Source organism: Mobula birostris, chromosome 5 (genome assembly GCF_030028105.1).
Source record: "Mobula birostris isolate sMobBir1 chromosome 5, sMobBir1.hap1, whole genome shotgun sequence".
Taxonomy (NCBI): Eukaryota; Metazoa; Chordata; class Chondrichthyes; order Myliobatiformes; family Myliobatidae; genus Mobula; species Mobula birostris.
The window spans coordinates 80,966,783-80,990,868 of NC_092374.1; the positions used below are offsets into that span (position 1 = coordinate 80,966,783).

Below are 24,086 nucleotides of genomic sequence, written 5' to 3' on the forward strand. Positions count from 1 at the left end.
CCCCTCTCCGTCTCTCTCTCTCCGCCCCCCTCTCCGTCTCTCTCTCTCCCCATCCCCCTCTCTGTCTCTCTCTCCCCATCCCCCTCTCCGTCTCTCTCTCCCCATCCCCCTCTCTGTCTCTCTCTCCCCATCCCCCTCTCCGTCTCTCTCCCCATTCCCCATCCGTCTCTCTCTCTCTTCGCCCCCCTCTCCACCTCTCTCTCTCCCCATCTCCCTCTCCGTCTCTCTCTCTCCACCCCCCTCTCCGTCTCTCTCTCTCCACCCCCCTCTCCGTCTCTCTCTCTCCGCCCCCCTCTCCGTCTCTCTCTCCGCCCCCCTCTCCGTCTCTCTCTCTCCCCATCCCTCCTCCGTCTCTCTCTCTCCCCATCCCCCTCTCCATCTCTCTCTCCGCCCCTCCTCTCCGTCTCTCTCTCTCCGGCCCCCTCTCCGTCTCTCTCTCTCCCCATCCCCCTCTCCGTCTCTCTCTCTCCCCATCCCCCTCTCTGTCTCTCTCTCCCCATCCCCCTCTCCGTCTCTCTCTCCCCATCCCCCTCTCCGTCTCTCTCTCCCCATCCCCCTCTCCGTCTCTCTCTCCGCCCTCTCTCCGTCTCTCTCTCTCCGCCCCTCTCTCCGTCTCTCTCTCTCCGCCCCTCTCTCCGTCTCTCTCTTCGACCCCCTCTCCGTCTCTCTCTCCGCCCCCCTCTCCGTCTCTCTCTCTCCGCCCCCCTCTCCGTCTCTCTCTCTCCGGCCCCCTCTCCGTCTCTCTCTCCGCCCCCCTCTCCGTCTCTCTCTCCGCCCCCCTCTCCGTCTCTCTCTCTCCGCCCCCCTCTCCGTCTCTCTCTCTCCGGCCCCCTCTCCGTCTCTCTCTCTCCGGCCCCCTCTCTGTCTCTCTCTCCGCCCCCCTCTCCGTCTCTCTCTCCGCCCCCCTCTCCGTCTCTCTCTCTCCGGCCCCCTCTCTGTCTCTCTCTCCGCCCCCCTCTCCGTCTCTCTCTTCGCCCCCCCCTCCACCTCTCTCTCTCCCCATCCCCCTCTCCGTCTCTCTCTCTCCGCCCCCCTCTCCGTCTCTCTCTCTCCCCATCCCCCTCTCCGTCTCTCTCTCCGCCCCCCTCTCCGTCTCTCTCTCCGCCCCCCTCTCCATCTCTCTGTCTCTCTCCGCCCCCCTCTCCATCTCTCTGTCTCTCTCCGCCCCCCTCTCCGTCTCTCTCTCTCCCCATCCCCCTCTCCGTCTCTCTCTCTCCCCATCCCCCTCTCCGTCTCTCTCTCTCCGCCCCCCTCTCCGTCTCTCTCTCTCCGCCCCCCTCTCCGTCTCTCTCTCTCCCCATCCCCCCTCTCTGTCTCTCTCTCCCCATCCCCCTCTCCGTCTCTCTCTCTCCGCCCCCCTCTCCGTCTCTCTCTCCGCCCCCCTCTCCGTCTCTCTCTCCGCCCCCCTCTCCGTCTCTCTGTCTCTCTCCGCCCCCCTCTCCGTCTCTCTCTCTCCCCATCCCCCTCTCTGTCTCTCTCTCTCCCCATCCCCCTCTCCGTCTCTCTCCCCATCCCCCTCTCCGTCTCTCTCCCCATCCCCCTCTCCGTCTCTCTCTCTCCGCCCCCCTCTCCGTCTCTCTCTCTCTCCCCATCTCCCTCTCCGTCTCTCTCTCCCCATCCCCCTCTCCGTCTCTCTCTCTCCGCCCCCCTCTCCGTCTCTCTCTCTCCGCCCCCCTCTCCGTCTCTCTCTCTCCGCCCCCCTCTCCGTCTCTCTCTCTCCCCATCCCCCTCTCCGTCTCTCTCTCTCCCCATCCCCCTCTCCGTCTCTCTCTCCGCCCCCCTCTCCGTCTTTCTCTCTCCGGCCCCCTCTCCGTCTCTCTCTCCGCCCTCTCTCCGTCTCTCTCTCTCCGCCCCTCTCTCCGTCTCTCTCTCTCCGCCCCTCTCTCCGTCTCTCTCTCCGCCCCCCTCTCCGTCTCTCTCTCCGCCCCCCTCTCCGTCTCTCTCTCTCCGCCCCTCTCTCCGTCTCTCTCTCTCCGCCCCCTCTCCGTCTCTCTCTCCGCCCCCCTCTCTGTCTCTCTCTCTCCGGCCCCCTCTCCGTCTCTCTCTCCGCCCCCCTCTCCGTCTCTCTCTCCGTCCCCCTCTCCGTCTCTCTCTCCGCCCCCCTCTCCGTCTCTCTCTCCGCCCCCCTCTCCGTCTCTCTCTCTCCCCATCCCCCTCTCCGTCTCTCTCTCTCCCCATCCCCCTCTCCGTCTCTCTCTCTCTCCCCTTCCCCCTCTCCGTCTCTCTCTCTCTCCGCATCCCCCTCTCCGTCTCTCTCTCTCCGGCCCCCTCTCCGTCTCTCTCTCTCCGCCCCCCTCTCCGTCTCTCTCTCTCCCCATCCCCCTCTCCGTCTCTCTCTCTCCCCATCCCCCTCTCCGTCTCTCTCTCCGCCCCCCTCTCTGTCTCTCTCCCCGCCCCCCTCTCCGTCTCTCTCTCTCTCCGGCCCCCTCTCCGTCTCTCTCTCTCCGGCCCCCTCTCCGTCTCCCTGTCTCTGTGCAATGCTTCTCCACACTGCACAGTACCACAGCTGCTATGGCTGCTGCCTCACCACCCCGGACACCCGGATTTCCAAATCAAAATCAAAGGCTAGAGGGGATAGTTTTAAGCTGGGGGGGGGGGGTGAACGTTCAGCAGGAACCTGCGGGGGACTTTTTCGACGCAGAGGGTGCTGAGGCTATGGAACGAGCTGCCAGAGGAGGTGGTTGAAGCAGGTGTATGATGGACATTTCAAAGACAGCTGGACAGGTGCATGGATGGGGAAGCTTTAAAGGGATACAGGCCAAACATGAGCAGATGGGACTGGCTTGGCTGGGAATCTCGGTCAGGACACAGCAGTCATGACTCAACGATTGCATGGCCTCTGCTTCAGGAGATGGAATCTGTCACTTTGACCTGGTCAGGCGTCTGTGTGAACTCCGACACAGTGATGCCATGGTGGCGCTGTGCAGTACCAGGTCAAGTCGAGTTGTGTCTACAATGACTGTTGACTCTGGGGGGGTGGGGGGTGGATTCCCTACATTTAGAGCACAGAGCACAGGAGTAGAATCAGGCTGTTCCCCCATTGAGGCCGCTCCGCTGTTTGACCATGGCTGATTTACATGGTGCAGTACAGGCCCTTCAGCCCACAATGTCGTGCTGACCCTTAAACCAATACCAAGCTCAATCTAACCTGCCCCTCCTACAGAGCCCTCCATTTCCCGTTCATCCATATGGCTGTTGGTGGGCGTCACTGGTCGCATAACCGGGACTCGTGACGCACACCAGCTGCTCCCAGGGCTCCTCATGACCCCGGTCGGGGTGGGGAGGCTAAGCAGGTGCTACACCCTGCCCAAGGGTGACCTGCAGGCTAGCGGAGGGAAAGAGTGTCTTATGGACAGACAGAGAGAGACTGGGGTGAACAGTTCGGAGCTCAGGGCCTTGGCCACCAATGTCACCAGGATGGGATGGGGCGGTACAGGATAGGACCGGTGAATCCTCTGGTGCTGCCAAAAGCCCCCACCGTTACCTTTTGTACTTGTCCCAGAGGAACTGGTTCTGCACCCGCTGTATGCCGAGGATGAGAAACTTGGTCTCGGGCATGGTCTTGTGGAAGAGCCGGTAGACCACGCCGTAGGCTTTGTCGTCGAGGGCCATGGGCACTTTGATGAAGTCCACGTTCGGGTCCATGGGGATCCAGGTTTCGGGGTAACCCTGGCTGCTGTTGGATGAGGGTGATGGAGTTGCGGTGTTCCCACTCGGTGCCGAGGAGTTTAGCTCGGGACCTCCCGACAGGGTCCTGCAGAAAGAGACTTGCTGTTAGATTTGAGACATTTAGTTATTGTCACACAAGATCAGAATTAGGCCATTCAGCCCATCGAGTCTGTTCCACCACTCAATCATTACTGATTATTTCACTGACAACAAAGATTTTGCTTCCTGAATACGTTTGGGTGCATCTTGTGGATTTTGGGCTGCTGATCATGAAAATCACCATGGAATTTCCCTATCACTCACCACTTTTTTTTATATCGACCGTATTTGTTATTTCAATTCATAATTCAAGTCAGAATTACTGACGTCAAGATTAAGGAAGGCACTTTGTTGGTCCACGAATCAAACAGGTCATCAATGACAGGCAATTCAAAGAACTGCTAGTGGGACCGGAGAAAATTGTGTGGAAGGCATTCAGAGATGTTGTTGAAAATTTTCTTGGCAACTACAGAGCACCAAACTATGTGCAGCTGGTTGGCAACATGCTTCAAACACACAAAACCATGAAGTACAACATGTCACTAAAGATTCATTTCCTGCATTCCCATTTAGAATTCTTCCCTGCAAATCTTGGCACTGTCAGCGACGAGCACGGTGAGAGGTTTCACCAGGACATTTCGGTCATGGAGTAATAGTATCAGGGGAACTGGAATCCATCAATGCCGGCTGATTATTGTTGAACACTTAAGTGAGAAGCCTCAGACACTGAGTACAAATGAAAATCATCACCAAAACATTTTTAGTTTAGTTGAACTATTACAAAGTGTCAGCACTGTAATGCAATTAAATGCATTATATTCAATAATCGGGTTTAAGAAGGCACTGGTGAACCTCAGTGACTTCTGGCTGGTGTCTAACGAACAAGAAAAACATCTAAATACTTTGTTCTGACACTTTTTCTGGCAAATAATCACGGCGAGCTACAGTCTAACTTCCCTTTGAACTTGGAGGCAATTCGATGTGGCACAACTGAGGCAAGGTGAGGCAGTGGGCTCATTTCCCAGAATGAGGAAGACCCGAGGTTTGATCATTTTAAGTGCCAGGCCAAATTGGAGGTCAGTTTCAGCCAAGTCGAGACAGCGGCACTACATATGAATTAAATACAAGCATGCGCACGGGAGATGGCTTTAACTAGAGAGAGAGACAGAGAATCAATACGCATGCCTAGACAATAGATCAATGTGCATAGGTAAGTTATCAGTCCATATGTAGTGCTAAGGGGAGTCATTGCTCTAAAAGAAATAGATCCATACATTACACTTCCTCCCCCTTTAGACTAATGCAACATAAAACTGTATATGTAGAAAACATTCAGTTTCTCTTTCGGAAACCAAATTCAAATATACACGCCTTCACTGTAATGTGGAGGCTATGAATGGCCCAGCAAAGTCAATATGTCCTCTTTGCCCTGGTGACACTTCCACAGGTGTAATGGTGACTGTGGGGGTGCACTTTGAACTTTTTGGCATCCCGAACAGCTTTTGGGCAAATCTTCAATCTGGCTATCTATTCCTGGCCACCACATGTAGCTCCAGGTGAGACCCTTCATCTTAACTGTACCCAGGTGTCCTTCATGCAGATTTTCTAAAGCTCTGGCGCACAGTTTAGAGGGAGTCACAACATGAGATCGACACATCAGTGTCCTTTGACACACAGACAGTTGGTCTCACCTCAGTGAGATCTCTGGAAACATGGGATTACCATGAGCTAGCCATCCTTGCATGGTGATGTCATAAACTTTTGACAATTTTGGGTCATTCCTTGAATCTCTTTGTATTTCGGAATTTGTTTCCAGCAACTGGTCCACCAACGTTGTGTGAAACCTTTCTGCTGGGTCACAGCATGGAGACTTTTCTACTTCAGTTGCAAATAGTGGAAGACATGATAAGCCATCATGTACCTTTGAATTCTATGCCATAAGAGTGGGCACTAGGAACAGTGCCCAATGTTGTAACTGGCTAGCAGTCATCTCTGGGATTGAAAATGGACACAAGAGGCTGGTGGTCTGTCACTAGCATAAACTTTTGTCCATAGAGGTAGTGGTGGAACTTCTTTATTCCCCATACTGGACTAAAGGCCTCTCGGTTGATCTGTGCATGGTTGCATTCTATGCTCGTCAGTGATCTTGAAGCAAACACAATGGGGCGTTCAGATCCATCTTTCATAATGTGTGATAAAATGGCTCCAATGCCATAAGGGGACGCATGACATACCAGTCTGATGGGCAGAGATGGGTCATAATAGGTGAGCAATTCACCAGAAGCTCTGCAACTCAGCATCCACTTTAGGACGTAGCGCGTGAGGCACTGGACGTGCTTTATCGAATCTTGGTACTGCTGCTTCATCCAGTTCAATTCTGGACTTCATGTCCTTCTCAGTAGCATTACACATCTGTGCCAGTCTCTGGTTGGTGCTACCATTTGGGCTGCCGTTGCCTGTTGATGCCACACTGAGAGCTTTGATTAAGTGCCAGTCTAGTAGGATTTCTCTGAACCATTCACATCTGAAAAGGGCTGGCCCTCCACTTTTCAACACACAAAACTCTAACTCTGTGTCTGGCCTCCATACGTCACATTTACTTTCACTGTGACTTTGGGAGACACTTTTTTTACCCATGTAGGTTTTTAGCATCAATGAGGTTTTCTCTAATGGCAGCTTAGAAAACAGTCTGTTGTAGTCAGACTCCGGAATTACAGACAAACCTGGCCCTGTAACCAGCTCTATTTTCAGTTTTACAACAGACACATCTGTTGTGGTCCATATGATTTTGCAATCTGCTTCAGTAATGCTATGCAGTTCCAGGCATGACAGCGCACCTGTGTCAGACTCCGTGTTGTATGATTCAGTTTCACATTCCGTCACTTTATGTATTTGTTTAGTTTTGTGTTTGAAACTTTTCACTCTGTGGTTTTTCTCTTTGGTTGTGGTTTTTGTCTGCCTTGCACACTATGTGATCTTGTCTGTGACACTTTCTGCAAACTTTTTCTTTGAACTAAGTCATTTGCGTCATGGGAGGATTTGCTTTTTGCACCATTCGTGGACATTTTATGCGTTTCACGTTCTAAACTCTTTTTCTGTAGTTCTGTTCCATCTTTGCTGCATTCTCTAGCATTATTGCAATGGTCAATGCCTGTTCTAAGGTTAGGATTCTTTTGGATAGTAGCCCTTTTTGAGTGTTTTGATTATGCATGCCACATACAAACCTGTCCCTTAATGCATCAGGAAGTCCATCTCTAAAGTCACAGCGCTGGGAAAGTTTGTAGAGTTTTAGAATGTATTCAGGAATGCTTTCAGTCTTTGACTGGTTCTCAGCTATTGCCAACTGTTTATGGCTCAAGTGTTTTTGTAAAATTGCAACAATTTCATCGAACATCTTGCTGGTTGGCTTCTCAGGGGGTTACCAAGTTATGTAGGAGACTGTACATTCTTGCACCCATTAAGCTAAGAAGTGTGACAACTTTATTTACCTCATCCACATCATTAGCATTGCAGTATAGTTCAATCCTCTCGATATATGACTCCCAGACTTCATCAGTGCTATTAAATTCATCAACTTTCCCTGTCTGACACCATCGTCATGTTTTTTCATTTTAACTTTGCCAGGTGAGCGTCTCTCACAGTGTACTATGCAGTTACTTACATGTCCCTTTGTTAATGTCTGTGATGGCTTTCTCTGTACCGTTTAAATCTTTCCTCTCACTGTCGGTGCAGTTCATGATATTCTCTGACATTCAGGTTTGTACTTCTCGCCAATCTGTTGTGTCTGTGCAACTACATATCAATTAAATAAAAGCAGGCACGCGGGAGATGGCTTTAACTGGTGTGCTGACATGGGGGGAGAGAGAGAGAGAGAGAGAGAGAGAGAGAGGGAGAGAGAGAGAGAGAGGGAGAGAGAGAGAGAGAGAGAGAGAGGACGAGGAGGACAGAGAGAGAGAGGGAGGATGTGGAGGACAGAGACTCAATGCACATGGGTAAGTTATCAGTCCATTGTGCTAAGGGAGTCATTGCTCAAAAAGAAATAGATCCATAAATTACAGTGGTGTCCAATCTCCAGAGCATATTGAGCTGACTGAACTTGATGTCTGGATGGAGACTTAGGCACAAGGCTGAATCGGAGAGGTTGGTTACAGGCCAAATCGAGGCGAGCAGCGTCCAGGCCCCACAGCGTATTGAGATGAGTGAACTCAATATCTGGACAGAGGTCCGGATGCTGGGCCAGATCGAAAAGGTTGGGTGTCCGAGCCCGAGATGAGGGACAAGCCAGTTGAGGTCCTGCTCTACGACTCGGCTCTGTGCTGAACTATGTGATCTTCTGGACTTCAGTTCCGAATGCTGCTTGCTTGTGGTTATTGTGTGCATAATGAATTTCTATTCTCTGCATATCGGTGTGGTTGAGGCTCTTTTTTAAAATGGGTTCTTTTGGGTTTGTTTTGTGACTGCCTGTTAGGAGACAAATCTCAAGGTTGTATGGAGTATATGTACTTTGATAGCAAATGTATTTCGAACTTTGAAAAGTTAATTTCTTGTTTCTCCAAATTCCCAAGTGATATAAGTAGTCTGCAATTATATTTGCGTCAAGTTTATCAAAAACTAAAAAAAAAATTCTGAGGAAGTGGCACTTTTGAAAAAAATTGTTGCCCAGTGATATTTCACAACCTCATTCTCCTGCCTTCCCCCTATAACCTATCAAGACCCAATGAATCTCCAGTACCGTTGTAATGATTTGAACTGTGCGCAAATCAACAAACGAGAAAAATCTGCTAATGCTGGAAATCCAGAGCAACACAGAGTCCTGCTGAGGGGTCTCGGCCCGAAATGTCGACTGTTTATTTATTTCCATCAATGCTGCCTGACCTGCTGAGTTCCTCCAGCATTTTGTGTGTGTTGCTTCGTATGGAAGATGAGTTTGCCACTGTACCATGGTACATGTGACAACATTAAACTAATTTATCAATTTAATTTACCATCGAGTTACTAACACCAGCAACGCACACAAAATGCTGGAGGAGCTCAGCTAGGCAGGCAGCGTCTATGGAGGGGAACAAACAGCCAATGTTTTGGCTGAGACCCTTCACCAAGACTGGAAATCCCATATGCCATCCCATAAACTCATGGCTCACTTACTTGAGGTACGGGAGGAGGGTGACGATCGACTGGAACAGTGGCCGGCGGCAGATGCGCCGCTTGGTGCCCGTAGAGATGTTCTGCTGGAATCCAGCGTTGAGGTCCACCTGGTACCGCTGGTTCCTGCTGACCATCACGTGCCTAATGGCCAGGCCTTGCTGCAGGGCCTCGTTGAAGTCCTGGTTAACCGACTGTAAAAGCAGGAAGTTGAGATGGGGTCACTGATCACATGACAGGTGATGGATAGAGGAGAGGGCATGTCACAAATGGCCTCATCATCCCAACTTCAGTCATTGTCATTAGCCCACCACTCAGGAAGGAGGTACACCCTCAGCGATTCAGGAGCAGCTTCTTCCCCTCTGCCGTCTGATTTCTGAATGGACATTGAACCCATGAACACTACTTCACTACTTTTCTGTTTTTGCACTTCTTATTTAATTTAACTATTTAATAAAAATATAGTGTCTATAAAAAGTATTCATCCCCCTTGGAAGTTTTCCATGTTTTATTGTTTTACACAATGAATCACAGGGGATTTAATTTGTTTTTTTTTTGACACTGTGTCAAGGTGAAAACAGATCTCCACAAAGTGATCTAAATTTATTACAATTATTAAACACAAAATAATTGATTGCATAATTATCTCCTTCAAGTCAGTACTGTATTTAGTAGGTGCACCTTTGACAACAATTACAGCCTTGAGTCTGTGTGGATAGGTCTCTATCAGCTTTGCACATCTGGACACTGCAAATTTTCCCCATTCTTCTTTGCAAAACTGCTCAAGCTCTGTCAGATTGCATGGGGATTGTGAGTGAACAGACCTTTTCAAATCCAGCCACAAATTCTCAATTGGTTTGAGGTCTGGACTCTGACTTGGCCATTCTAGGACATTAACTTTGTTGTTTTAAGCCATTCCTGGTAGCTTTGACTTTATGCTTGGGGTCATTGTCTTGCTGAAAAACAAAATCTTCTCCCAAGTCGCAGTTCTCTTGTGGACGGCATGAGATTTTCCTCCGGGATTTCCCTGTATTTTGCTGCATTCATTGTACCCTCTACCTTCACAAGCCTTCCAGGGCCTGCTGCAATGAAGCATCCCCACAGCATGATGCAGCCACCACCGTGCTTCATGGTAGGGATGCTGTGTTTTTGATGATGTGCGGTGTTTGGCTTATGCCAAGCATAGCGTTTAGTCTGATAGCCAAAAAACTCAATTTTGGTTTCATCAGAACATAGAACCTTCTTCCAGCTGACTTCAGTGTCTCCTACATGTCTTCTGCCAAACTCTAGCTAAGATTTCATTTGTTTTTCCCCCCACCAACAGTGGCTTTCTCTTTGCCACTCTCCCATAAAGCTGTGACTGGTGAAGCACCTGGGCAACAGTTGTTGTGTGCACAGTCTCTCCCATCTCAGCCACTGAAGCTTGTAACTCCTCCAGAGTTATCACAGGTCTCTTGCGTGGCCTCCCCCATGAGTTCTCTTCTTGCACGGTCACTCGGTTTTTGAGGATGGCCTGATCTAGACTGGATTGCCATATTCTTCCCGTTTCTTAACGATTAACTTAACTGTACTCCAAGGGATATTCCTTGAACTGGAAATTTTCTTCTATCCATTTCCTTACTTGTGTTTTTCAATAACCTTTTTTGCAGGTTGCTTGGAGTGTTCTTTTGTCTTCATGGTGTAGTTTTTGCCAGGATACTGACTCACCAGCATTTGGACCTTCCAGATACAGGTGTATTTTTACTACAGTCAATCGAAACACCTTGACTGCACACAGTGATCTCTATTTAACTAATTATGTGACTTCTAAACCAATTGGCTGCACCAGTAATAATTTGGTGTGTCATATTAAAGGGGGTGAATACTTATGCAATCAGTTATTTTGTGTTTTATATTTGTAATTAATTTATATCACTTTGTAGAGATCTGTTTTCACTTTTGACATTAAAGAGTCTCTTTCTGTTCATCTGTTTTTCTATCAAAAAAGCCAAATTAAATCCACTGTGATTCAATGTTGTAAAACAATAAAGCATGAAAACTCATGGGGGAGGGGGTTTATATACACACACACATATAAAATATACCTATACACACTTCTTGTAATTCACTTTTTTCTATGATCATGTGTTACATTGTAGTGCTGCTGCAAAGTTAACGAATTTCACACCATTGTCGATGATATTTAACCAATCTCGCCATCAGTAAAAACATCACCTTATCTTTGCCTTAAACAAAAAATCTATTATTTCTAAGAAGTGACGCCCAGATCTTAGCACCCCATACTCAGCTTTTTTCTCCCCCATTCAATACAATGAGAACTCGCTACTGTGCGAGAAAACAAGGAACTGGTGTCAAGCTTTTAGCTGGTACCATATACAGAGGAATAGTTCCTGTTCTGGTCTCCACAGTTCAGGGAGACTGTGAAGGCTTTGGGAAGGGGAGGGAGAGCTCTAAACTGGGACCATTTTTCATGAGGCAGACAAGATTAGTGAGATTTGCACGAGTTCTAATCAAACAAGAGAAATGTTTTGCAGGTCGAGGAGGTAGGTAATGTCACTACAGACTCTGGCAGATAGCTGCAGAGTTCTGACTACACAGCCTGGTGTGGAGGCTCCAATGCGCAGGATCAAAACAGTCTCCGTAAAGACCACTGTAGACTCAGCCAGTGCCCGTGCTCCCATCAAGGACATCTTCAGAAAACGTGGCACTCATCACTGAAAGCAGAACATGCTACCCTCAGGGAGGAGGTACAGGAGCCCAAGGACCCACACTAAGTTTTAACAACAGCATCTGATTTATGAAGAGTCTGTGGACAATATCTTTACAGAGCAGAACAGTGCCTCGATCCAGGAACCCCCGATTGAACCCAAGCCTAATCACAGGCAATTTACAATGACCAATTAACCTACCCAGTAGGTCTTTGGACTGTGGGAGGGGACTAGAGTACCCAGAGAAGACCCTTGCATTCCGTGGGGAAGACGGTCAGATGGTATTGGTATCGAACTCCAGCACCCCGAGCTGTGATAGCGCGGTGCTAACCTCTACGTTACCATCGTGTCCGGTACTTTTGCACGATTTTTTCAACTTGTAGTAATTTTATGTATTGCACAGTACTGCTGCCGTGAAACGAGAAGTTTCATGCCATGCGGGAGTGATAATGAGCTGGATTCCTATTGAGAACGGATGTTAGCCAGGAAAGACAGCTGGACATTTTGTCAAGCAGAGACCTCTGAGGATCTAACCGAATGGCCAGGGAACAAGAAATAGAGTTTGAAAGAGGAACTGGCAAAGTGCTTGCCGGGAGAAGGCGAGGTCTTTCCCTGCAAATCCCTGCCACCAGCGCTGTGGGTTAATACTTGGATTTTACCGACGGCACTTGCTGGCTCAAACTCGAGGGGGGTTCCCGGGCCTGTTAAGCATCAGTGGGAGGGGGAGATGAATTCTGCCAGGCGTGGGGAGATCTGTTCAGGCAAGAGACCTGTCTTGCCCCTTGTAGGGTCACCAGGGCAGCCTGATTGGAACCCCCACCCTCCCCATTTATTCTGCCCTGTTCCAGGCTGGAATCTGTCCCCTCCCCCAAAGGAGGAACGTTTTTGTTCAGGACGGGGGTATCCCTACCTCTGTGTACTCCTTCCACTCGAAGGCGTCTCTCCAGTAGTGTTTCCAGATGGTTTGGAAGGTGTTACAGGGATCAGTATCTGAAGTACACAGGCGCCTCAGCCTGTCGAAGGTGGCACCCTGGATCGACATCTGACCAAAGTCAGCCAAGAAACTTCTGCCCCTAGGGATGCAAGGCAAAGTGGACGTTAGGGTGGAGCACAGCTCGGGTCTCCCTGACTTGTTGGATGGTCACGCGGCATAGCAGCCTCCCCTCGGCCCATCGTCAATGTGCTAACCACCAACCATCCTTCTACACCGCTCCCATTTTGTCACCCCCACCAACTTCCTCTGATCCTACCCGCATCCACTACTTACAGCAGCCAGTTAACTACTCAACCCTGCATGTTGTCAGGGTGTGGTGTGGGTGGGGGGGGGAATTGAAGCACCCAGGGGAAACACATGGTCACTGGGAGGACATGCAAACTGCACATATTCACATGCCTATATTATCCCGGAGGACTCCCCACAGACACAGAGACACAGGCAGATGTCAGGACTGAACTCTGGTCTCTGTGCTGCCGGTAGTGATACTTGTGTGGGGCATACAGCTAAACAAGGACTCGTGCCACTACAGATCCCATGCCAACCTGACTGGAACACAGTGGATTCCAGTTAACTGGGCCATCGCTTATTTGGAAAAACTCTTCAAGGACAAAAACCAAATCAAGAAAATAGCCAGAACTCCCTTCATTTATTTGGGGCACTATGTCACCTAATTGGGAAAGAAGAGTTGCTGAACAGTTTCTAACTAGCATCAGTCACGTGCTCTTGTGTGTCCCTTAGACACTACACAGTGCTTAAAACAACAGTTTTTACATAGTCTCAGTTGCAAGTGTTTGTGTTCAAAAAGCTGTGATTTTTGTCACTGATAGTTGGTGAGAAGTAAGCAGTGAGACAATTATGAACTGTTTTGCTCACTGTAGTTTCAAGCATTCAGGCTCAGAGATGCCAGAAATGGCCGGCAGTGAAAATGAAACAATTTCACTACTTCAGCAAGTTAGGGGTTGCGAAGAATTTGAAGGCATCGACAATTATCTTGAATGTTTCAATGAAAATGAAGATTTGGGGAATGCAGTTGTTGACAGCATTGTATAAAGGAAGTCCATTATGTGCACTAGGAGTCTGCACTGATTTAGTTCATTTACAGTCAATCAAAAGAACACGGCAGTGTAGACTGGATTAATTCCTCCATTGATAACGAATTCACAGTTTTATAGTACTTCAGCAGTATTGCTAATGTTCCAATTGGCTCTGTATCTCATTTAAACACATAATTTGCTAAATGGTAGTTGGTGTTTTTTTTAAAAAAAAATACATTTTTAATTATTTCCATGAAACTTCTGCTAATTGGGCCAAAATGTACCAGCCTCGATGTGTCCCAATTAATACAGCACAGAGAAAGGTCTGTTGGCCCACGATGTTGTGCCAAATTGATTAAATGCCAGACTAAGTTAGTCTACCTGCCTACATCCAGCCTAATCCTCCACTCTCTGCATATTTACTTGCCTATCTATCTAAGAGCTTCGTATACACCTCATTCATGTCTGCCTCCAACAGTGCCCTCCATTCTCTGTGTAAATAGAAAACTTGCACTGCACGACTCTTTTGAACTTTCCCAGTTCAACTCATTTTGCAAGATGGCGCCAGTAAACAGCCTGCAGACGGATCACTATGACTCTACATGAAGCTGCGTGCCATTGCAACCTGTTATTTACATTTTGAGGGGGTGTTTTTTTGTGCTGATTGAGCGGCTGGGAGCTTTGTTGTCTCTGAGGGAGTTTGGAGCAGAGCGTGCAGCCTGGAGACGGGACACGAGCCCACAATCAACTCCATTTCTCGCCAATTAAAGTGTCGAGCAAGACTGAAATCAATGAGGACAAGATGGGAAGGTGAGCACCATCTGCCTGTGTTTGACTGGTCTGCTGCTGGAGGAAGGTACCAAAGTCTGGCGGATTCAGCAAGGTTTGTGGTTTGGACTTGTTCATAGAGGACTGTGCAGTTCTACAGAAGTGGTTGGCCATTGCCTTCTTCCGGGCAGAGTCTTTACAAGACATGGGACCTCCAGACATTATCAATAGGCTTCAGAGATTGTCTGCCTGGGATCAGTGGTCACATAACCAGGACTTGTGATCTGCACCAGCTGCTCATACGACCATCCACCACCTGCTCCCATGGCTTCACGTGACCCTGATCTGGGGGGGTTGGGAGGCTAATCAGGTGCTACACCTTGCCCAAGGGTGACCTGCAGGCTAACGGAGGGAAGGAGCACCTCACACCTCCTTTGGTAGAGACGCATCTCCACCCCACCACCCAGTCTGCATACATATGTTGATAATAAAAAGGAAAAGTACGTCGCATCCGGAGTTTCTCCGGTTAGCGGATGATTTCCCTCCACGCCTCTCTGACGTAGTGGGGAACCTCGTACGGGGCAAGTTACATCAGTGGTTTGCCATTGCCCTCTGCCGGGTGAGTTTCCAAAGAGATCACCAGCTCGTAACCCAGCATGGATGGAAAGCGTGCAGGGGAGCCGGCTGGATTCGAACTCAGGACCTTTCGTCCCGAAGTCCGACGCTGATGCCACTATGCCACCAACCGGGTCACTGATAATAAATGTACTTTGAATCATAATTAAATATTTGTCCTCTAGTATTTAACATTTCTTTCCAGAAAGAAAGATACTGATTATCTACTCTCTATGCCATAGAGTACTACAGCACAGAAACAGGCCCTTCAGCCCATCTAGTCCATGCTAGCTTGTTTTTCTTTGCCTAGTCACATCTACCTGTGTAGAGATCATTGCCTCTGTACTTCTCTCATCCAAGTACCTGTCCAAACTTCCCGGTTTTTTCTGAATGACAACTTCCAATTTCATATGTATTCAGGTCTCCCCTGGGGTCCTGCCACTCCAAGAAAAATAACCCAACTTTGTCCAATCTCTCTTTACAGCTCATACCCTCCAATCCTGGTGACCTCTTCTGCACCCTCTCCAAAGCCTCCCAAACCCTTCCTGTAAAGGGTGAACGGAACTGAAAGCACTAGCTTAGCCAGAGTTTGATACAACTTCCTGACTCAAACTCCAAACCTCAACTAATAAAGCCATGCATGCTGTATGTCTTCCTTCCTTACCCTATCTAGTTGTGAGGCCACTTTCAGGGAGCCATGGGCTTGGATCTCATGACCCCCTCTGTACATTGACACTGTTAAGTGTCCTGGCCATTAATGACACCATCACCCAGCTGAATCAGAGGAAAATGTCAAAGTCCAGAGTCCAACTTTCTTCCCAGGTTGTGTTACAAGCCAGACTAATGAATCTGGTGGGCGTGCCCCCTGCTGAAGGCCCTGTGGGCCCACGCCACTACAGCAGAGGATTTGACCAGCAGTCATGGTACTTTGTGCGATCTTGCTGTGGCTCAGAACTGGTTGTACGGCCTGGGGTATCTGCTCTCTCCACAGTCGCCTGACTGGTTCAGACGTCCCATGACTCTGGCAACAGGAACTGGCCGAGCCGGTTTTGGGGAGCCATTGTCAGTGTTCCTAACCGGTCACCCAAGTCTGCAGTAGGTGCACACCCCAGCTGTGGGCACGGAGCCCAGAGTGAGGTGGCACGGGAACTGAACTCAGTAATGTACTGGGAGCAGGGGTGTCAGGGCACTGATGTGTTCACACACACTCATACCAAATTCAGAGAGAGACACGGGTATGTATGACCTGTGTGTACCTACAGGTAGACAACACTGTACACATACAAACAGCACATGCATACATGCACTCATAAAGACACACAAAACTCAAAACAAAACTGGGATGATTTACATACAACCTGTCAGAGCCTGTGACCGACACTTCAAACTGCGGTTCTTCGCAAGCCGTGGGATTGCGGACCGGCTGTGCAGCCTCGCACTTCGCTATCTCCAGGAATGGCTTGGAAGGCGTGTGACCACGGGGAGTGGGTGTGGGCGACCCGCTCCCCGCCAATTTCACCGACTGAAGTGTCCTGGGCAACTGAAGCACCAAGACAGCAGGCATTGTGTTTGCTAATCGCTGGTTGCTGTCAGAGAAAGGCCTCGGTACTCGAGCAACCCTATTCTCGCTCCCTTTCGATGGAGAGCGAGAGCTTGTTGGTCCTCGGGTCGGGGGCTTGCTTGGAGAAGCTACGCGGAAGATTGTAAGACTGGAAGAGCGAGCTGCTGCTCTCTGCCCTCGTTGTTGTGAGCGACCCTCTCTCCTCGATGGAGGGGGCTGTCTGGGATACTGAAGTGCGGGGTTAAGGACTGCAGTGTTTGGTGGACTTGGAGTTATTTTGCTGTTGCTTGCATGGTGACAGTGGGGGGGGGGATGCCGATACTTTTACTGTTACTTCCACGAAGGGGGGGGGGGCCTTGATGCATCTATCGTTCTGCAGGGTTTCTATTCTTTTGGAGTGGAAGAGGAAATCAAGACCAACGTGAGGCTGGGGTTGGATTTGCAGTGAAGATGGAGATTCCTGGATCTCCAAAGGGTGTGAATGACTGTGACCATGAAATGGTAGGAAGCATGTCACCATCGCCAGCACTTACACCCCAACCAGGACCAACCTGGACGATGTCAAGGACAGTTTCTGTGAAGAAATGCACTCAGTTATTGCCACTGTTCCCCAAGCAGACAAGCTTATCACAAGATCACAAGACAAAGGAGCAGAAGTAGGCCATTCGGCCCATCCAGTCTGCTCCGCAGCTCCCCCATGAGCTAAACTATTCACCCATCTAGTTCCAATTTCCGGCTTTTTCCCCATATCCCTTGATACCCTGACTAATTAGATACCTGTCAATCTCCTCCTTAAACACCCTCAATGATCGGGCCTCCACAGCTGTATGTGGCAACGAATTCCACAAATCCACGACCCTCTGGCTAAAAAAATTTCTCCTCATCTCTGTTTTAACTGGGTACCCTCTAATTCTAAGACTATGGCCTCTTGTCCTGGACTCACCCACCAAGGGAAACAACCTTTCCACATCTACTCTGTCCAACCCTTTCAACATTCGAAATGTTTCTATGAGATCCCCTCTCATTCTTCTATACTCTAATGAACACAATCCAAGAGCCGACAAACGCTCCTCATATGTTAGCCCCTGCATTCCAGGAATCATCCTCGTAAATCCTCTCTGAACTCTCTCCAACATCAGTACATCCTTTCTAAGATAGGGGGCCCAAAACTGCACACAGTATTCCAAATGAGGTCTCACCAGTGCCCCATAGAGCCTCATCAAAACCTCTTTACTCTTATACACTATTCCTCTTGAAATGAATGCCAACATAGCATTCGCTTTCCTCACCACCGATCCAAACTGGTGGTTAACCTTTAGGGTATCCTGCACGAGGACCCCCAAGTCCCTTTGCACTTCCAATTTTTGAATTTTCTCCCCATCTAAATAATAATCTGCCCGATTATTTCTTCTTCCGAAATGTACAACCGTACATTTGTCAACATTATATCTCATCTGCCATTTCTTTGCCCACTCTCCTAAACTGACTAAGTCTCTCTGCAACCTTTCCGTTTCTTCAACATTTCCTGCTCCTCCACCTATCTTGGTGTCATCCGCAAACTTGGCCACAAAACCATTTAATCCATAATCCAAATCATCGATATACATCGTAAAAAGAAGCGGCCCCAACACCGACCCCTGCGGAACACCACTAGTAACCGGCAACCAATCAGAATAGGATCCCTTTATTCCCACCCTTTGCTTTCTGCCTGTCAGCCAATGCTCCACCCATTTCAGTATCTTTCCAGTAATTCCATGGGCTCCCATCTTATTAAGCAGCCTCATATGCGGCACCTTATCGAGGCCTTTTGAAAATCCAAATATACAACATCCACAGCCTCTCCCTTGTCAATCTTATTCGAGATTACCTCAAAAAATTCCAATAGGTTGGTGAGACAGGATCTTCCCTTCATGAAACCATCTTCCCTTCAGCCTATCTTGTCATGCACCTCGAGGTATTTCATAACCTCGTCCTTGAGGATTGACTCCAATATCTTTCCAACTACCGATGTCAGACTAATAGGTCTGTAATTTTCTTTTTGCTGCCTCCTTCCTTTCTTAAATAACGGAACTACATTTGTGACCTTCCAGTCCTCCAGAACCATGCCAGAGTCTATTGATTCCTGGAAGATCATTTCCAATGCTTCCACAATCTCCAAAGCCACCTCCTTCAGAACCCTTGAGTGCACCTTATCCGGACCGAGAGACTTATCTATCCTTAGTCCACTTAGCTTCCCAAGCACTTTCTCTCTAGTAATCTTGACTGTACCTAATTCTATTCCCTCATACCTCTGACTATCAGGTATATTGCTCATGTCTTCCACTGTGAAGACTGATGCAAAATACTCATTCAGTTCCTCCGCCATCTCTTTGTTATCCATTATAATTTCTCCAGCATCATTTTCAATCAGTCACGTATCTACCCTTGTCACTCTTTTACTCTTCATATATTTAAAAAAACTCTTTAGTATCCTTTTTTATGTTAATTGCCAACTTCCTTTCATAATTCATCTTTTCTTTCCTAATGACTTTCTTAGTTTCCTTCTGTAAGTTTTTAAAAGTCTTCCAGTCCTCATTTTTCCCACTAATTTTTGCTTCCTTGTACGCCGTTTCTTTGCTTTTATTTTTGCCTTAACCTCTCTCGTTAGCCACATTTGTGCCATTTTTCCATTCATGATTTTCTTTTTTCTTGGAATATATTTTTCCTGCATTTTCCTTATTTCTTGTAGGAATTTCATCCAATTCTGCTCTGCCGTCCCTCCATTTAGCTTACTTTTCCAATCGACTTGGGCCAGTTCCTCTCTCATACCACTGTAATTTCCCCTGTTCCACTGAAATATCGATACACCTGATACCAGCTTCTCCTTTTCAAATTTGAATCTGAACTCAATCATATTATGATCACTACTTCCAAGGGGTTCCTTTACCTCCAGCTCCCTAATCACCTCAGGTTCGTTACACAGCACCCAATCCAAAACAGCCGGTCCCCTGGTGGGCTTCTGGACAAGCTGCTCCAAAAAGCCATCCTGTAGGCATTCTACAAACTCCCTCTCCTGAGATCCATTACCTTCCCGACTTTCCCAATCCACTTTCATATTAAAATCCCCCATAATTATCTTGACATTGTCCTTCTGACACGCTTTTTCCACTTCCAGCTGCAACTTGTAGTCCACATCCTGGCTGCTGTTTGGAGGCCTGTATATAACTGCTATTAGTGTCTTCTTACCCTTGCCATTTCTTAATTCTACCCATAAGGATTCTACCTCTTCTGATCCAATGTCCCTTCTTCCTATTGATTTGATATCGCCCTTAGTGATTTCTACACAAGAGTAGGCTCTGGCAACACCTCCTGGGATGGGGAATACAGTGTTGGCTATTGCAACAGAAATGGTCTTCCACTACTCCAGATATGTGCTGAACAGGAATTGTTTTTCACCCTCCGCTTTCCCACCCATAACAGGTCTTGATGGATGCATCCTCACTGAGCACTGGCATCTAATTGACTATGTCATAGTCAGGAAGAGAGACAGGCAGGATACAAGGGTGGCCAAATCTCCGTGCAGTGCTGGATGCAGGACAGACCACCATCTCATCATTTCTAAACTGAACAGCCCGAGAGATGCCCTCAAGGAATGAGAATCCCAAGACAGCTGAACGTCTCCAAGCCGAGAAGCAGCTACATAAAGCAGTCTTTTGTTGACGCTCTGGAAGAACACTTAAACTCCATCCCTCAGGACAATCAGAATGTGGAAACTGCCTGGTCTGCCCTTTGAGAACTGACCTACAACACTGCTACAGAGATCACGGGGCCTGCTAGCAGAGAACACAGGGGCGAGTTTGATGAAAAAATGTGTTGACATCACACACAGCGGGATGAGAGACATCGACTCCACAAAGCTTTCATCAGCAACCCAAGTCCATCTCAAAAAAAGGTGCCTTCAACAACGTACGAAGGACTGAGCAAGACGCACTGTGCCAGATGCAGGATTCCATAAAGCTGATTAAATCCCGGCGCATGCAAATTGGTATGGATTTAAAGAATTTCTACACTGCACTTCCAGAAGTCTATGGCCCCACATCATCGGGATCATCCCCTCTCCGTAGTGCTGATGGGTACACGCTGATCATGGACAAACAGAAAATTCCTCACAGGTGGGCTGAACACCTTAACAGTGTTCTCAATCATCCTTCAACTATAAATGACAAAACCATTGATTACCTGCCCCAAGTACTTGTTAGTGAATCACTGGATGTTCCACCGGCTTTAGCAGAGCCCCAGAAAGCGTCACATCAGCTCTCTGACAGCCAGTCACCTGGGTCAGATGCAATCCCAGCTCAGGCCTACAAGGAAGGTGGTGCAGTGTTAATAGAAAAATCTCCATCAGCTCTTCCAACTCATGTGGCAGCAAGAGACGATTCCACAGGAACTTAAAGACACATCCATCATCCATCCATACAAGCAAAAGGGAAACCGACTGTCCTGTGACGAGTGTCGGGGAATATCCTTGCTGTCTATGGCAGGCAAGATCTCACCGGGCTTCTTCTCAACCACCTCACAACACGCCTTGACAGGAGACTCCTACTACAAGGCCAGTGTGGACTCCGGAAAGAGCGTGGGACCACCAACATGACGCTTGCTGCAACAGAGATGTCAGGTGCAAAATGCTGACCTGTTCCCCTGCTTCGTTGATTTTCGACGGTTAACAGCGAGAGCCAGTAGAAGATCGCAGTGCAGGAATTCCGTGATGGCATGCAAGCCAGAGTTCAGGTCAATGGAGGGACATCCGAGCCTTTCCCCATCTCAGGCGGGGTCTTGGCGCCAATGCTATTCAATCCGGTGTTATTCACCATGCTGACTGATGCCTGCAGAGATGGTGATGTAGACAACAGAATCAGATTCTGCACTGATGCAAAACTGTTCAACCTCAGAAGGCTCCAAGCAAAAACTGAGGCTCAGACAGACATCAGCAGAGACTTCCTTTTTGCTGGTGACTGCTCACCCTCAAAGCTCGCTCAAGAGTGCTGTGTCGACAAGTTTTCTGATGCGTATACCAACTTGGGGCTTACCATCAATGCCAAGACTGAAGCAATGCATCAGCCAGTTCCAGGGAAACCACACGCTCAGCCAAACATCACAATGGCCAAAGACTCAACCTAGTGAAAAGAGTCACAAATCTTGGCAGCACACTCTCCCAGAACATCATCACTGTGGATGAGGAGAACGCCAGGACTGCGCGCGCAAGTGTAGCCTTCAGCAGACTTGATGCCAACGCCTGGAACAGGAGAGGCGCACGTTTGCAGAGGAAGCTGAAGGTGCATGGAAAGCCATAGTACTTCCCACTCTGCTGGACGCTTGCGAAACATGGACGGTGGACCAGCTGCATGCCAAAAAACTGAACCATTTCCACACAGTCTGCCTGAGAAAGCTCCTCCACAGACAGAACCCCTGACACTAGGGTTCTTACCGAGCCAGACCTGCCTGTACCTGCACCACCCTGATGCAGTCCCAGGCCACATAGCTCGTACACCGGACCATCTGCTAAGAGATGCTTTACCGTGAACTACAGAAAGCAAGGTGCTCTCGTGGACGGCAAAGGAAATGCTGTAACAACAGCCCGAAAACATCACTAAAAGCCTTTGGCACCAACCCGGACACATGGGAACGTATTGCTCATGAGCAGAATTAGGCCATTTGGCCCATCGAGCCTGTTCTGCCAACTCATCATGGCTGATCCATTTTCCCTCTCAGCCCCAATCTCCTGCCTTCTCCCCGCATCCCTTCATGCCCCGACTAATCCAGACTCTATCAACCTCTGCATTAAATATACCCAATGTCTATTTAACCCAACATTTGATAGGTTTCTTCTGAATTCCAGTGAGTACAGGTCCAGAACCGTCAAACACTCCTCATATTCCAGGCTTTTCAATCCTGGAATCATTTTTGTGAACGTGCTTTGAAACCTCTCCAATGTCAGCACACCCCGTCATAGATAAGGAGCCCAAAACTGCTCACGGTACTCAAGCTGAGGCCTCACCAGTGCCTCAGAAACCCTCAGCATGACATCCTTGCTGAGGGTTGCGTGGTGCTCCTCTCTCCATAAGGGTGCAGTAACACCAGGAAGCAGGGAGACACAGGCCGGCCAGGAGAGCCTGGGCCAGTGACCCCCCCCAACCCAACATGGCCACCATCTTTTGTCCACACTGTCTTGAGCGTGGATTGGCCTCTCCAGCGTACGTACACATACCCAGAGCAGGTGTCCGCATGGAACGAGACAAGTGCCCACAGTGAAGGAGAGGTTGGACACTCTTGGGTTATTTTCTCAGGAGCAGAGGTTGAGGAGAGATCTGATAGAGGCTTATAAGATTATGAGGGAATAGACAGAGAAGGCAGCCAGAACTGTTTCCCCCTCAGTGTTGAAATGCCTAACTCTAGAGGACACACATTTAATGTAAGAGGGGGAAAGTTCAAAGGAGTTGGGTAGGGCAAGTGTTTTAAAAATCTGTATAGAGTTATGGTGCCTGAAAGTGGCTCAGTTAAAAAAGGTGTGTGGCACGTTTGCTCTTATTAGTTGAGGCACTGAGTTCAAAGGTCAGGAAACTACACTGAGTGGCCTCTTTATTAGGTACACCTGCTCGTTAATCTAATCCACCAATCAGGTGGCAGCAACTCAATGTAGAAAAGCATGCAGACATGGTCAGGAGGTTCAGTTGTTGTTCAGACCAAACATCAAAATGGGGGAAGAGATGTGATCTAAGTGACATAGACTGTGGAATGATTGTTGGTGCCAGATGAGTATCTCAGAAACTGATGCCCTCTTGGGATTTTCACACACAGCGGTCTCTAGAGTTTACAGGGAATGGTGTGGAGACAGTTCTGTGGCAGGAAGGATATAGAGGCTCTGGAGAATGTGCTGAAGAGTTTCACCAGGATGCTGCCTGGATTAGAGAGTACGTACGATTATGAGAGGCTGGACATATTGGAGTTGTGTTGAGAAGAACTGATACAAACTATCACATAACATAGACAGAGTAGATCCGGTGGAATTTGTTTTTTCACCAGGTTTGAAATGTCTAATTCAAGCATTTAGGGTGAGAATGTTTAAGTTCAAAAGAGATATATGGGGCACGTGCAAGTTCTCCGCACGAAGGCGAGTGTTACATCCGGGTGCTCCAAAGATGTACCGGTTGGTAGGCTAATTGGTCATGGTAAATTGCCCTGTGATTTTAGGCATCCGTTAGTCTTGCGAGACCATGGATCTGCGCCTGGAAAATCTTCACTCTCCAGGGCGCAGGCCTGGGCAAGGTTGTATAGAAGACCAGCAGTTGCCCATGCTGCAAATCTCCCCTCTCCACACCACCGATGTTGTCCAAGGGAAGGGCACTAGGGCCGATACAGCTTGGCACCGGTGTTGTTGCAGAGCAATGTGTGGTTAAGTGCCTTGCTCAAGGACACAACATGCTGCCTCAGCTGGGGCTCGAACTCACGACCTTCAGGTCGCTAGTCGAATGCCTTAGCCACTTGGCCACATGCCCCACGTGTCCCGTGATTAGGCT

At 48.6% G+C, this 24,086-nt stretch overlaps 1 protein-coding gene across 2 annotated transcripts in view; it reads right to left on the reverse strand.

Moving 5' to 3' along the window:
* Window positions 1-24,086, reverse strand: part of LOC140197801 (protein mono-ADP-ribosyltransferase TIPARP-like) — a 37,938-nt gene that overhangs the window by 7,411 nt on the left and 6,441 nt on the right. For both annotated transcript variants that reach the window (XM_072258261.1, XM_072258262.1), the window contains exons 3-5: window positions 12,469-12,631; window positions 8,854-9,044; window positions 3,485-3,754 (exon numbers count right to left, since the gene is read on the reverse strand). In XM_072258261.1, coding sequence (XP_072114362.1) covers window positions 3,485-3,754; window positions 8,854-9,044; window positions 12,469-12,631 — 624 coding nt within the window. The remainder of the gene's footprint in view (window positions 1-3,484; window positions 3,755-8,853; window positions 9,045-12,468; window positions 12,632-24,086) is intronic.